This window comes from Ursus maritimus, assembly GCF_017311325.1.
Source record: "Ursus maritimus isolate PB19 chromosome X unlocalized genomic scaffold, ASM1731132v1 scaffold_X1, whole genome shotgun sequence".
NCBI lineage: Eukaryota > Metazoa > Chordata > Mammalia > Carnivora > Ursidae > Ursus > Ursus maritimus.
The window spans coordinates 76,544,284-76,558,242 of NW_024423319.1; the positions used below are offsets into that span (position 1 = coordinate 76,544,284).

The 13,959-nt window shown below is 40.6% G+C and overlaps 1 protein-coding gene across 1 annotated transcript in view; it reads right to left on the reverse strand.

The window, feature by feature from the left end:
- Nucleotides 1-415: 415 nt before the first annotated feature.
- Nucleotides 416-13,959, reverse strand: part of KLF8 (Kruppel like factor 8) — an 88,251-nt gene continuing 74,707 nt past the window's right edge. Inside the window, exon 5 of the mRNA XM_008703186.1 lies at nucleotides 416-597. Coding sequence (XP_008701408.1) covers nucleotides 416-597 — 182 coding nt within the window. The remainder of the gene's footprint in view (nucleotides 598-13,959) is intronic.

A 13,959-nucleotide genomic window follows, 5' to 3' on the forward strand; every position in this document is an offset into this window, starting at 1 on the left:
AAAAAAGATAAAAATTCTAGAAAATAAGAGAAAAAATTGGAATGAGAAGAAGTGTATGTTTGTTCACAGCCTTGAATTTGATTCCTGTTTTTGTAAAGAAATGTCTTATCTCAGAGCAAAGGTGGGGTGGGGGGTTGGGGGGCAACCATGGGTGCTGCACTGGAATTCAACCCATGGGAGGCTGTAAAAACTGGAGACTGGACTGTGGAGAGGTGAAAGTGGAATATGAGTAGCCCCCATGGAAGACCATCTGTCTTTTCCTACAGTCTCATCAACCTGGCTTAGTGAGCTGCTCCTACCCCATTCCCGAGGCAAGCTGAAGTCAAAGAGGAAAAGATGGTTATGATCTGATTGTGCATGCATGCACATGCGCAAAAAAGGACCAGCACGGCTCTTCTAGTGCAGTCTATGCTGCTCACATGGTGTCATGGCGCCTGCGGTGCAGGGATAGGTGGTCAGAGCGAGAAAAGCTACGGTTGCAGTCTGTACACCGGAAAGGCTTGATGCCTGTGTGCTTGCGAAAATGGCGGGTGAGTTCATCTGAACGAGCAAATTTCCAGGAGCAGCCATCCCAGGTGCATTTATAAGGCTTCTCTCCTGAAAAGGGGAATATGACAAAACGAAGGGAATCAGAGATGTTTGGATACTGGAAAGAGAACTGAGTATGTAATCTTTTATCAAGGCTTTGGTCAAAACTTGTGGCAATCACTTTGAGGAAATATTCTCTACCCTTACAGAAATACTGAAGAGAAGCCAAGATGGCAGAGTGGAAACCACAAAGGTGCTGGCTGAATGAAAGAGGCCTTTGCTGGACTTCTGACTCTACTGCATACTAGCTGTGTGACCTTAAATAAGTCACTTCTCCCTGGTCCAGTCTGTTTTCCCATCTCTAAAGGGGGATAAAAATACCTCAAAGGATGTTTGAAAAACCTTTTCTTTCTTTCTTTTCTTTCTCTTTCTTTCTTTCTTTCTTTCTTTCTTTTCTTTCTTTCTTTCTTTCTTTCTTTCTCTTTCTTTCTTTCTTTCTTTCTTCTTTTTCTTTCAAATCACAGTAAGCAATAAAGCTTGGATCAAAACCCAGGTCTCTGACACTTTTCACTATACCACATTATAGTAACCATTACCTCTCTTCTAATAGCTTCCAACAAAAACTCAAAAATAAAACCATATACACTGAGAGAATATGATTCACTACAATGGGCCCTCCGCTAAGGTCACAGGCCTTCTGTGTAAGGTCAGACACTCAAGGGTACGGAATGGAGTTAAAGGAAGCTCATCAAACTTTTTGAAATAGCTCCGTGCGTGGTATCTTTAGGTTGCATTGGGTTTATATATGAAATATGTATGCTCCAAATAGAAAGCTAAATGAAAAAAAGTTATAATATAAAACACATTAACACAGTATGACCCCATTATATTGTACAGATCATATACCACATATGTATATACTCAGAATAAAGGCAATATCAATATATTTAAGTGTAAATTATGAGAAATGATTAACAGTGAATGAATATATGGAAAGTGAGGGTGAGAGTAGTAGGAAAACCACCTTTTCTTTTTTCCTACCTTTCTGTATTGTTTGAATGTTTTAAAAATCATAATGTTGTATCTTATAATAAAAATTTTAAAACAGACATAAGGAGATTTGTGGTTGGAAGTTATTGATGAAGTAGGAGGACCCTAGGCTCACCTTGTCCCATGAATGCAGCAAGATAACTATCAAATCATCCTAAATACCCTAGAAATTGACCTGAAGACTGGAAGACCAAAGTCCATAACTAAAGGTAGAGACAAGGCCACGCTGAAGAATGTAGGAAGTGAAAAGAGAGTTTGGGGGAGAAACTGATTGTGGCTGCTGTGGTGGAGAGGGATCCATGGCTATGAAGAGAGGCAAGTCAGACTAACACACAGGGAATCACACAGAGAAAACAAATCCCCAGAGCAATTAGCTTGGAAAGCAAGAGGGATTGGATTTCATAAGTCTTGCAACCAAGGGCTTAAAACCTAGCGTTTTAAGTGTCAGTGGGCTTTGACAGGATACAGCCTGAAGGGCACTGGAATTGCTCCTAGAAAGAAGGCAGGCAAACAACCAATGGACATACAGCATGGGAATAGTGACTGGATGAGTGCCTAGGGCAGAGTGGAAGGGTTATTCACTCATCTTAGAGCATATCCCAGATTGGTAGTGTTTAGGGAGTGATCCATCTGGGAACAAAGGAACTAGCTAGTGCCATTTCCCTCCCCTGCCCCTCAGCATAAGCACAAGACCACCTTTGGGAAGCAGCACAGTGCCTACACTCCCTACTTAACCAGCTTGCAGCCCCACCACCCCATGCTTTGGTGGAACGACCCCTCTCAGTTTAGCTTGCCTCAGTCCCAGCACAGTGGACCCCTCCCCCAGAAGACTGCCTCAAAACCCTGCTCACATTGTGTTTCCCATCTCATGAGTTTTTCAAAGACTTGGTTCCAGTAGCAGTGGTGACAGGCCTTATTTCACAACCAGTCCAGAACACAGCTAGTTCAAAAGCACCACATTCAGGCCAAGGACAAAACACTGCCCATAACAGGTAAGAGAGCCTGTACGCACAACTGGCCTGAAGGATAAAGTGGCCAGGACAAACAACAGAGCACACACACCACACAATGGAGACACTCTGGAAAGTGTGAGGACCTGAGGAACAGGGGACACGACAGAACAGGGCACTACAGGACCTGTTCTTCATAAGGCTTTACCATCAATAACAGGAGACATAGCTGACTTTCCTAACACAGAGAAACAGACACAGAGACTTAGACAAAATGAGAAGACAGAGAAATTTATTCCAAATGAAAGAAGAGGATAATGCCACATCCAGAGATCTAAGCAAAACAGATATAAGTAACATGCGTGATAGAGAATTTAAAGGAAAGATCATAAGGATACTCACTGGGCTTCAGAAAAGAGTGGAAGACATGAGTGAGACGCATAACACAGAGAACAGAGATAAGGAATAACATAGCAGAGATAAAGAGCTCCATACATGAAATGAGAAACACATTTGATGGAATGAACAGCAGGCTGGAAGAAGCAGAGGAACAAAATAGTCACCTAGAATATAGAGTAATGGAAAGTAATCAAGCTGAAAAAGAGAGCAAAGGAATAATGCAAAATGAGAATAGACTTAGGGAACTCAATGACTCCATCAGAAAATAATAACATTCATATAATAAGAGTTCCCAGAAGAAGAAGAGAAAGTGGCAGAAAATGTATTTGAAGAAATAACAGCTGAAAAGTTCCCTAATCTAGGGAAGGAAACAGATATCCAGATCAAGGTGGCACAGAGAACTCCTATCAAGGTTGATAAAGGCAGACCAACACCAAGACAAACAGTAATTAAATTGGCAAAATTTGGTTATAAAGAAACATTTTTTTTGGCAGTGGGATAAAAGACGGTAAGTGCCAAGCCCATAAAGCTAGCAGAAGATTATTCAAAAGAAACTTTGCAAGTCAGAAAGCATAATATATTCAAATTGCTGATGGGAAAAATCTGCAGACCAGGACACTCTATCCAGGAAGGCTATCATTTATAATAAAAGGAAAGATAAAGAATTTCCCAGATAAAAACTAAATAAGTTCCTGACCACTAATTAACCCTGCAAGATATATACATATTTTTTATTTTAATGTTTTTTTATTATATTATGTTAGTCACCATACAGTACATCCCTGGTTTCTGATGTAAAATTCGATGATTCATTAGTTGCATATAACACCCAGTGCACCATGCAATACATGCCCTCCTTACTACCCATCACCAGCCTATCGCATTCCCCCACCCCCCTCCCCTCTGAAGCCCTCAGTTTGTTTCTCAGAGTCCATAGTCTCTCATGCTTCATTCCCCCATCTGATTACCCCCCTTTCTTTATCCCTTTCTTCCCCTACCGATCTTCCTAGTTCTTATGTTCCATAGATGAGAGAAATCATACGATAATTGTCTTTCTCTGCTAACCCTGCAAGATATATTAACGGGGATACTTTGAGTGGTAAGGAGAGACCCAAAGTGACAGCCTGAAGGTAAGAAACACAAAAGTAATAACAATGAATATCTTTGTAAAAAATGAGCTAATGAACTGACAAATAAAAGGATGTGAAATATGATAATATTAACCCAACACATGGGGAGGACAGGAATGAAAAATGGGTTCAAACTTAAATGACAATCAACTTAGTATAGACCACTGTATGCAGAAGATGTTATACATAAGCCTAATGCAACCATATATCAAAACCCAAAGATAAGTAGGGGAAAGATATCTGTGGAGTAGGAGGACCCTAGGCTCACCTCATCCCATGAACACAACCAGATAACTATCAAGTCATCCTAAATACACAGAAATAGACCTGAAGACTGACTTTTATTGTGGAGTAAAACTCCTCAAATAAAGGGAAAGAAGAGGCCGCCTCAAAGAAAGTAGGAAGTGTGGAGACATGGTTTAGGGGAGAAATGGATCCCAGGGGCTGTGGAGGGAAAGAACCATGGTTGCAGAGAGGGGGAGAGAGAGGGGAGCACAGAGGGGAACATGCAAGATTGTTTCCCAAAGACACTGTCTTGGAAAAGGAGAAGTGCTGCAATTCATGAGTTCTTGCAATACATAAGCATGGAGTTTTAAAGGACAGCAGGAGTGGATGGTACAGAAGGCACTGCACTGCTCCAGGAGAGTAGGCAGGCAAATAACCCAGAGAGAGAGCATGGAAACAGTGATCTAAACAGTGCCTGAGGCACATGGGGAGGAGATAATTCACTCTTCTTGGAGTATGTCCCTGAGAGGCAGCATTCTCAGTGACATCTCTCTGGAAAAAAGGTGTTGGCTGACTCTATTTCCCTCCTCTGCCCCTCAGCATAAACAGATCCACCTGTGGGAAAGAGTGGAGTGCCAACACTGGCTTCCTAACTTGCATACACCTGGCCTAACACTCCTACACTCTGGTGGGAGAGCCTTTCAGAGTCATGTTTGCCTGAGAGCTAGTGCAGCGATCCCCACCCCCCAGAACACCTGCACAAACCCCTGCCCACAACATGTTTCCTAACCAGAGAGCTCTGCAGGGCCTCAGTTCTGGTGGAGGTGGTGACGAGTTTCATTTCATAAGCAGGCCAGGGCATACCAAGTAAAACTCACTAGATTCAGGCAAGGGACCAAACATTGTCCACATTAGGCAAGACAAGCCTACACAGGGAGGAGTTAAGACGGCGGAGGGGTAGGGGTCCCCTTTTTCAGCTGGTACCCTGAATTGAGCTGGATAGGTACCAGACTATCCTGAATACCCAAGAATCAGCCTGAGACGCAGGAAGATACATCTGGATCTATACAAATGAACATCTCCACCACTGAGTATTGAGGTACAAAGCGGGGATCCCTGAATCTGTGTACAGATATTGGAAGATAAACAGAAGTGGGAGGGAGCCTCTGCATGTGGGCGCCGGGAAGCAGTAGTCACCTGCACTGGGGAACAGGTGGACTCCTGGACCGGCACCCGTGAGAGAGCAGACTGAGACCATGAGCCTGGGAACACATGCAACCAGTCTGAAAATCGGAGTTCTGGAGTGCACACGAAACACACAGAAACGGAGCTCTGGAGCACATGTGGGGGCAGGTGGCGGCTGGCGGATTTAGAAACACAAAGGACAGAGACGTGCCAGCCCTGGAAGTGAGGGCTGGGACACCGGCTGTGGGGTGCACAAGCCAGGATGCTGCAGGGTTTTTAGCAGCACCAACAGAAACAGAGTTAAAGAGGCCAGAAGAGCTCAGTGGAGAGCAGACTACGATCTCTCTGTTCTGAGACAGGGGCTGGGATTCAGCCACTGCTGCTCTGAATCTCAGAAGAGGCACAGAAAACCACCAGGGAAAGCCACCAGAGAACAAAAGCTCGGAAATACCAGCTCACATTGTGCCCATCACCATCCCCCCTCGCAGAGGACAGGAAGATTCTACCCAAACAGGGTTGCCTGAGTATCAGCGTGGCAGGCCCCACACCCAGAAGGCAGGCTGAAAAATCAAGAAGCCCACATCCTTAAGGTCCCTAGAAAACAAGAGCACACTGCCTGGGTCCTGGTTTGGGCTCTGGACAACCCCGCAACCTCTTCTCATCAGAATGACGAGGAGAAATCCCCCCCAGCAAAAAAAGGACAATGAGTCTGAGGCCTCTGCCACAGAACTAATGGATATGGATATAACCAAATTATCAGAAATGGAGTTCAGAGTAACAATTGTTAGGATGATGTGTAGATTTGAAAAAAAATTAATGAAAATATTAATGAGAATATAGAATCTCTAAGGGTGGAAATGAGAGCGAATTTGGCAGAAATTAAAAATGCTATGAATCAAATGCAGTCAAAACTAGATACACTGATGGCAAGGGTAAATGAGGCAGAAGAATGAATTAGCGAATTGAAGGATGCAATGGTAGAAGAGAAAGCTAAAACAGAAACTTGGCTCAAAAAATTCCAATCTCAAGAACGTAGGTTATGGGAGATTACTGAGTCAATGAAACGTTCCAATGTCAGAACCATTGGCATCCCTGAGGGGGTGGAGAAAAAGAGAGGTCTAGAAAAGATATTTGAACAAATTGTAGCTGAAAACTTCCCCAATCTAGCAAAGGAAACAAGCATTCGTGTCCAAGAGGCAGAGAGGACCCCTCCCAAATTCAACCACGACAAACCTACACCACATCACATCATAGAGAAATTTGCAAATATTAGATTCAAACCTCTTGGATACAGTATCGAAAGTGGCCAGGGAAAAGAAATTTCTCACGTACACAGACTTGGCATGAGAGAAAGGGTTGGGGGGGGGGTTAAAGTGACTTCAGAGAAAAACATGCAGCCAAGGATCATTTATAAAACAAGACTGTCATTCAGAATTGATGGAGAGATAAGGACCTTCCAGAATCGCCAGTCAATGACCAAATTTGTACCCATGAAACCAGCCCTACAGGAGATATTAAGGGGGGTTCTATAAAAGTAAAAAGGCCCCAAGAGTGATACAGAACAGAAAGGTACAATCTATAGAAATAAAGACTTTACAGACAACATGGCATCATTAAAATCATATCTCTCTATATTCAGTCTCAATGTAAATGGCCTAAATGCTCCCATAACGCCACAGGGTTGCAGATTGGATAAAAAGACATGACCCATCCATTTGCTCTCTACAGACTCATTTTGAACCTAAAGATACAACTAGACTGAAAGTAAAAGGATGGAAAATCATTTTTCATGTCAATGAACCTCAAAAGAAAGCTGGGGTAGCAATTCTTATATCAGACAGATTAGATTTTAAACTAAAGACTGTAGTTGGTGATAGAGAAGGGCACTATATTATTGTTAAACGATGTATCCAAAAAGTGCATATGACAATTATAAATATCTATGCCCCCAACAGGGGAGCAACAAGATACACAAGCTAACTGTAACCAGAATAAAGAGACATATAGATAAAAATACGTTAATAGTAGGGGAACTCAACACTCCACTATCAGCAATAGACTGAGCACCTAAGTAGCAAATCAACAAATAAACAAGAGCTTTGAATGCCATAGTAGACCAGATGTACCTCATAGATATATATAGAACACTACACTCCAGAACAAAAGAATACTGATTCTATTCTAATGCACATGGAACAGTCTCCAGTAATAGATCATGCACTGGGTCACAAAACAGGTCTCAACAGATAGCAAAAGACTGAAATTATACCCTGCATATTCTCAGAACACAATGATTTCAAGTTGGAACTCAATCACAAGGAAAAATTGTGAAGAAACTCAAACACATGGAAACTAAGAACCATCGTATCCAGGATGATTAAATAAACCAGGAAACTAAAAATCAATTTAAACAATTTATGGAGACCAATGAGAATGAAAACAAAACAGTCCAAAATCAATGGGACATGGCAAAGGCAGTCATAGCTGGAAAATACATAGCCATCCAAGACTCACTGAAAACAATAGAAAAATATAAATTCAGTTTTTATATTCTCACCTAAAGAAGCTGGAACAGCAACAGAGGGACAGGCCTAATCAACACACGAGGAAGCAGTTGACCAAGATTAGAGCAGATCAATGAATTAGAAACCAGGAGTGCAGTAGAGCAGATCAACAGAACTAGAAGCTGGTTCCTTGAGAGAATCAATAAAATTGACAAACCGCTGTCAATACTTAACAAAAAGAATAGAGAAAGGACCCAAATTAATAAAATTATGAATGAAAAAGGAGAGATCACAACCAATACCACTGAAATTGGAAGGATTACTAGAAACATTTTTCAACAGTTTATGCCAATAAATTAAGCAATCTGGAAGAGATGCAGGCCTTCCTGGAAACCTATAAACTACCAAGACTGAATCAGGAAGAAATTGATTTTTTAAACAGGCCAATTAATTATGAAGAGATTGAGTCAGTGATAACCAACCTTCCAAAGAACTAAACTCCAGGTCTGGACGATTTTCTTGGGGAATTCTACCAAACATTCAAAGAAGAAATAATACCCATTCTCCTAAAGCTATTTCAAAAAAATAAAAACAGAAGGAAAGCTACCAAACTCATTCTATGAGGCCAATATTACCTTGATCCCCAAGCCAGGCAAAGACCCCATCAAAAAGGAGAATTACAGACCGATTTCCCTAATGAATATGGACGCCAAAATCCTCAACAAGATCCTGGCTAATAGAATCCAACAGTACATTCAAAGGATTATCCATCATGACCAAGTGGGATTCATCCCTGGGATGGAAAGGTGGTTCAACATTTGCACATCGATGAGCGTGACACATCATATCAACAAGAAAAGACTCAGGAACCATATGATCCTCTCAATTGATACAGAAAAATCATTTGTCTAAATACAGCATCCTTTCCTGATTAAAACCCTTCAGAGTGTAGGGATAGAGGGTACATTCCTCAATCTCTTAAAAACCATCTATGAAAAGCCTACAGCAAATATTATTCTCAATGGGGAAAAGCTGGAAGCCTTTCCCTTAAGATCAGGAACACGACAGGGATGCCCATTCTCACTACTATTACTCAACATAGTACTAGAAGTCCTTGCAACAGCAATCAGACAACAAAAAGGGATCAAAGGTATCCAAATTGGCAAAGAAGAAGTCAAAATGTCTCTCTTCACAGATGACATGATACTCTACATGGAAAACCCAAAAGAATCCATGCCCAAACTATTAGAAGTTATAGAGGAATTCAGTAATGTGGCGGGATACAAAATCAATGCTCAGAAATCAGTTGCATTTCTATACACAAACAATGAGACTGAAGAAAGAGAAATTAGGGAATCCATCCCTTTTACAATAGCACCAAAAACTATTGGTTACCTTGGAATTAGCTTAACCAGAGACGTAAAGAGTCTATATTCTAGAAGCTATAAATCACTCTTGAAAGACATTGAGGAAGACACAAAAAGATGGAAAAATATTCCATGCTCATGGATAGGAAGATTAACATAGGTAAATGTCCATGTTACCCAGAGCAATCTACACTTTCAATGCTATCCTGATCAAAATACCAAGGACATTTTTCAAAAAACTGGAACAAATAGCCCTTAAATTTGTATGGAACCAAAAAAGGCCACGAATTGCCAAGGAACTGAAGAAATGGAAAAACAAAGCTAGGGACATCACAATGCTGGCTTTCGAGCTGTACTACAAAGCTGTGATCACAAAGACAGCATGGTACTGCCACAAAAACAGACACATAGACCAATGGAGCAGAATAGAGAGCCCAGAAATGGACCCTCGGCTCTTTGGGCAACTAATATTTGATAAAGCAGGAAAAAACATTCGGTGGAAAAAAGACATTCTCTTCAATAAATGGTGCCTGGAAAATTGGACCGGTACATGCAAAGGAATGAAACTTGACCACTCTCCAACACCATACACAAAAATAAACTCCAAATGGATGAAAGACCTCGATGTAAGACAGAAATTCATCAAAATCCTAGAGGAGAACATAGGCAGCAACCTCTACGACATCGGCCAAAGCAACCTTTTTCATGACACATCTCCAAAGGCAAGAGAAACAAAAGATAAAATGAACTTGTGGGACTACATCAAGATAAAAACCTTCCACACAGCCAAGGAAACAGTCAAAAAAACTAAAGGTAGCTCACGGAATGGGAGAAGATATTTGCAAATGATGCTACAGATAAAAGACTGGTATCCAAGTACTACAAGGGCCTTCTCAAACTCAATAGGTGAGAAACAAGTAAACAAATCATAAAATGGGCAGAAGATATGAACAGACACTTTTCCAATGAAGACATACAAATGGCTAACAGACACATGAAACAATGTTCAAAATCATTAGTCATCAGGGAAATTCAGATTAAAACCACACTAAGATACCACCTTACTCCTGTTAGAATGGCAAAAATGGACAAGGCAAGAAACAACAATTGCTGCTGAGGGTGTGGAGAAAGGGGATTCCTCCTACATTGTTGGTGGGAATGCAAGTTGTTATAGCCACTCCCAAAACAGTGTGGAGGTCCTTTAAAAAGTTAAAAATTGAGCTACCCTATGACCCTGCCAGTGCACTACTGGGTGTTTACCCCAAAGATACAAACGTAGTGAAGAGAAGGGCCATATGCACCCCAATGTTCATAGCAGCATTGTCCACAATAGCCAAATCATGGAAGGAGCCGAGATGCCTTTCAACAGATGACTGGATTAAAGTTGTGGTCCATATATACAATGTAATATTACTCAGGTTTCAGAAAGAATGAGTTCTCAACATTTGCTGCAACATGGACAGCACTGTAGGATATAATGCTAAGTGAAATAAGTCATGCAGAGAAAGTCAATTATCATATGATTTCTCTTATCTATGGAGCATAAGGACTAGGAAGATTGGTAGGGGAAGAAAGGGATAATGAAAGGGGGGGTAATCAGAAGGGGGAATGAAGCATGAGAGATTATGTACTCTGAGAAACAAACTGAGGGCTTCAGAGGGGAGGGAGTTGGCGAATGAGATAGACAGGTGATGGGTAGTAAGGGGGGCACGTATTGCATGGTACACTGGGTGTTATACGCAACTAATGGATCGTCAAACTTTACATCAGAAACCAGGGATGTACTGTATGGTGACTAACATAATATAATAAAAAAACATTAAAATAAAAAAAAGGTATCCTAAGTAGCAAAGAAGAAGTCAACTGTCTGTCTTCACAGATGGCATGATACTCTATATGGAAAAAACAAAATAATCGTCCCCCAAACTACTAGAAGTTATAGAGTAATTCAGTTATGTGGCAGGATACAAACTCAATTCTCAGAAATCAGTTGCATTTCTATACACGAACAATGAGACTGAAGAAAGAGAAATTAGGGTATCCATTCCATTTACAATAGCACCAAAAATCCTACGTAATCTCAGAATTAACTTAACCAGAGATGTAAAGGATATATATTGTAGAAAGTACAGATCACTTTTGAAAGACATTGAAGAAGACACAAAAAGATGGAAAAATATTCCATGCTCATGGATCGGAAGAATTAACATAGTAAAAATGTCCATGCTTCCCAGAGCAATCTACACTTTCAGTGCTATCCTGATCAAAATACCAATGACATTTTTCACAGAACTGGAACAAATAGCCCTTAAATTTGTATGGAACCAGAAAAGGCTCCGATACACCAAGGAACTGTTGAAAAGGAAAAACAAAGCTGGGGCATCACAATGCTGGATTTCGAGCTGTACTACAATGCTAGGATCACAAAGACAGCATGGTAATGGCACAAAAAGAGACACATAGACCAAAGGAACAGAATAGAGAACCCAGAAATGGATCCTCTGCTCTTTGGCAACTATTCTTTGATAAAGCAGGAAAAAACATTGGGTGGAAAAAAGACAGTCTCTTCAATAATGGTACTGGGAAAAATGGACAGCTACATGCAAAAGAATGAAACTTGACCACTCTCTCACACCATACACAAAGATAAACTCCAAATGGATGAATGATCTCGATGTGAGATAGGAATCCATCAAAATCCTAGAGGAGAACATAGGCAGCAACCTCTACGACATCGGCCAAAGCAACCTTTTTCATGACACATCTCCAAAGGCAAGAGAAACAAAAGATAAAATGAACTTGTGGGACTACATCAAGATTAAAAGCTTCTGCACAGCCAAGGAAACAGTTTAAAAAACTAAGAGGCAGCCCACGGAATGGGAGAAGATATTTGCAAATGATGCTACAGATAAAAGACTGGTATCCAAGTTCTACAAGGGCCTTCTAAAACTCAATAGGTGAGAAGCAAGTAAACAAATCATAAAATGGGCAGAAGATATGAACAGACACTTTTCCAATGAAGACATACAAATAGCTAACAGACACATGAAACAATGTTCAAAATCATTAGCCATCAGGGAAATTCAAATCAAAACCACCCTGAGATACCACCTTACTCCAGTTAGAATGGCAAAAATGGACAAGGCAAGAAACAACAATTGCTGCAGAGGGTGTGGAGAAAGGGGATCCCTCCTACATTGTTGGTGGGAATGCATGTTGTTACAGCCACTCTGGAACACAGTGTGGAGGTCCCTTAAAAAGTTAAAAATTGAGCTACCCTCTGATCCATCCATTGCACTACTGCTTATGTACCCCAAAGATACAGACGTAGTGAAGAGAAAGGCCATATTCACCTCAATGTTCATAGCCACATTGTCCACAATAGCTAAATCATGGTAGGAACTGAGATGCTTTTCAACAGATGACTGGATTAAGAAGTTGTGGTCCATATATACAATTTAATATTACTCAGCTATCAGAAAGAATGAGTTCTCAACATTTGCTGCAACACGGACAGCACTGGAGGATATAATGCTAAGTGAAATAAGTCAAGTAGACAAAGACAATTATCAGATGATTTCTCTCATCTATGGAACATAAGAACTAGGAAGATCGGTAGTGGAAGAAAGCAATAAAGAAAGGGGGGTAATCAGAAGGGGGAATGGGGCGCCTGGGTGGCTCAGTCGTTAAGCGTCTGCCTTCAGCTCAGGGCGCGATCCCAGCGTTCTGGGATCGAGCCCCGCATCAGGCTCCTCTGCTAGGAGCCTGCTTCTTCCTCTCCCACTCCCCCTGCTTGTGTTCCCTCTCTCGCTGGCTGTCTCTATCTCTGTCAAATAAATAAATAAAAAATCTTTAAAAAAAAAAAAGAAGGGGGAATGAAGCATGAAAGACTATAGACTCTGAGAAACAAACTGAGGGCTTTAGAAGGGAGGGGTTGGGGGAAGGGGATATGCTGGTGATTGGTAGTAAGGAGGGCAGGTATTGCATGGTGCAGAGGGTGTTATACGCAACTAATGAATCATCGAACTTTGCATCAAAAGCCAGGGATGTACTTTATGGTGACTAACATAATATAATAAAAGAACAAACAAAAAAAAATCAAAAATTATATTCATCATAAGTATTGTTAGGCTAGTAAAATATTTCAAATACCAAATGATAAGACAAATAAATTGTACTCCTACAATTTTGTTAAGCTAAATTAAATGTGAGAATTAGAACATTTATTTTTAAAGAATTTTGAGAGATATAAGTAAATGTTTTTAATATGATGTTAGGAAATGTCCCAAAATATTGGGTTGTAGAATCTGGTGAGTTGTAATTTTTTATGTATTTTCTATATTTTCTAATTTTTTCCAATGAATATATGTTACTTTTAAATTAGTGAAATAAAAAAATAAAGATCCTTGTTTAAAAAAAAAAAAGAAAGAAAAGAAGAAAAAATGAACTTGTGGGACTTCATTTAGATGAAAACTTCTGCACAGCCAAGGATACAGTCAGCAAATCTAAGAGGTAGTCCTCAGAATGGGAGAACCTATTTGCAAATGACACTATAGATAAACAACTGGCATCCAAGATCTACAAAGTACTTCTCAAACTCAATACAGAAGAAACAAATAAA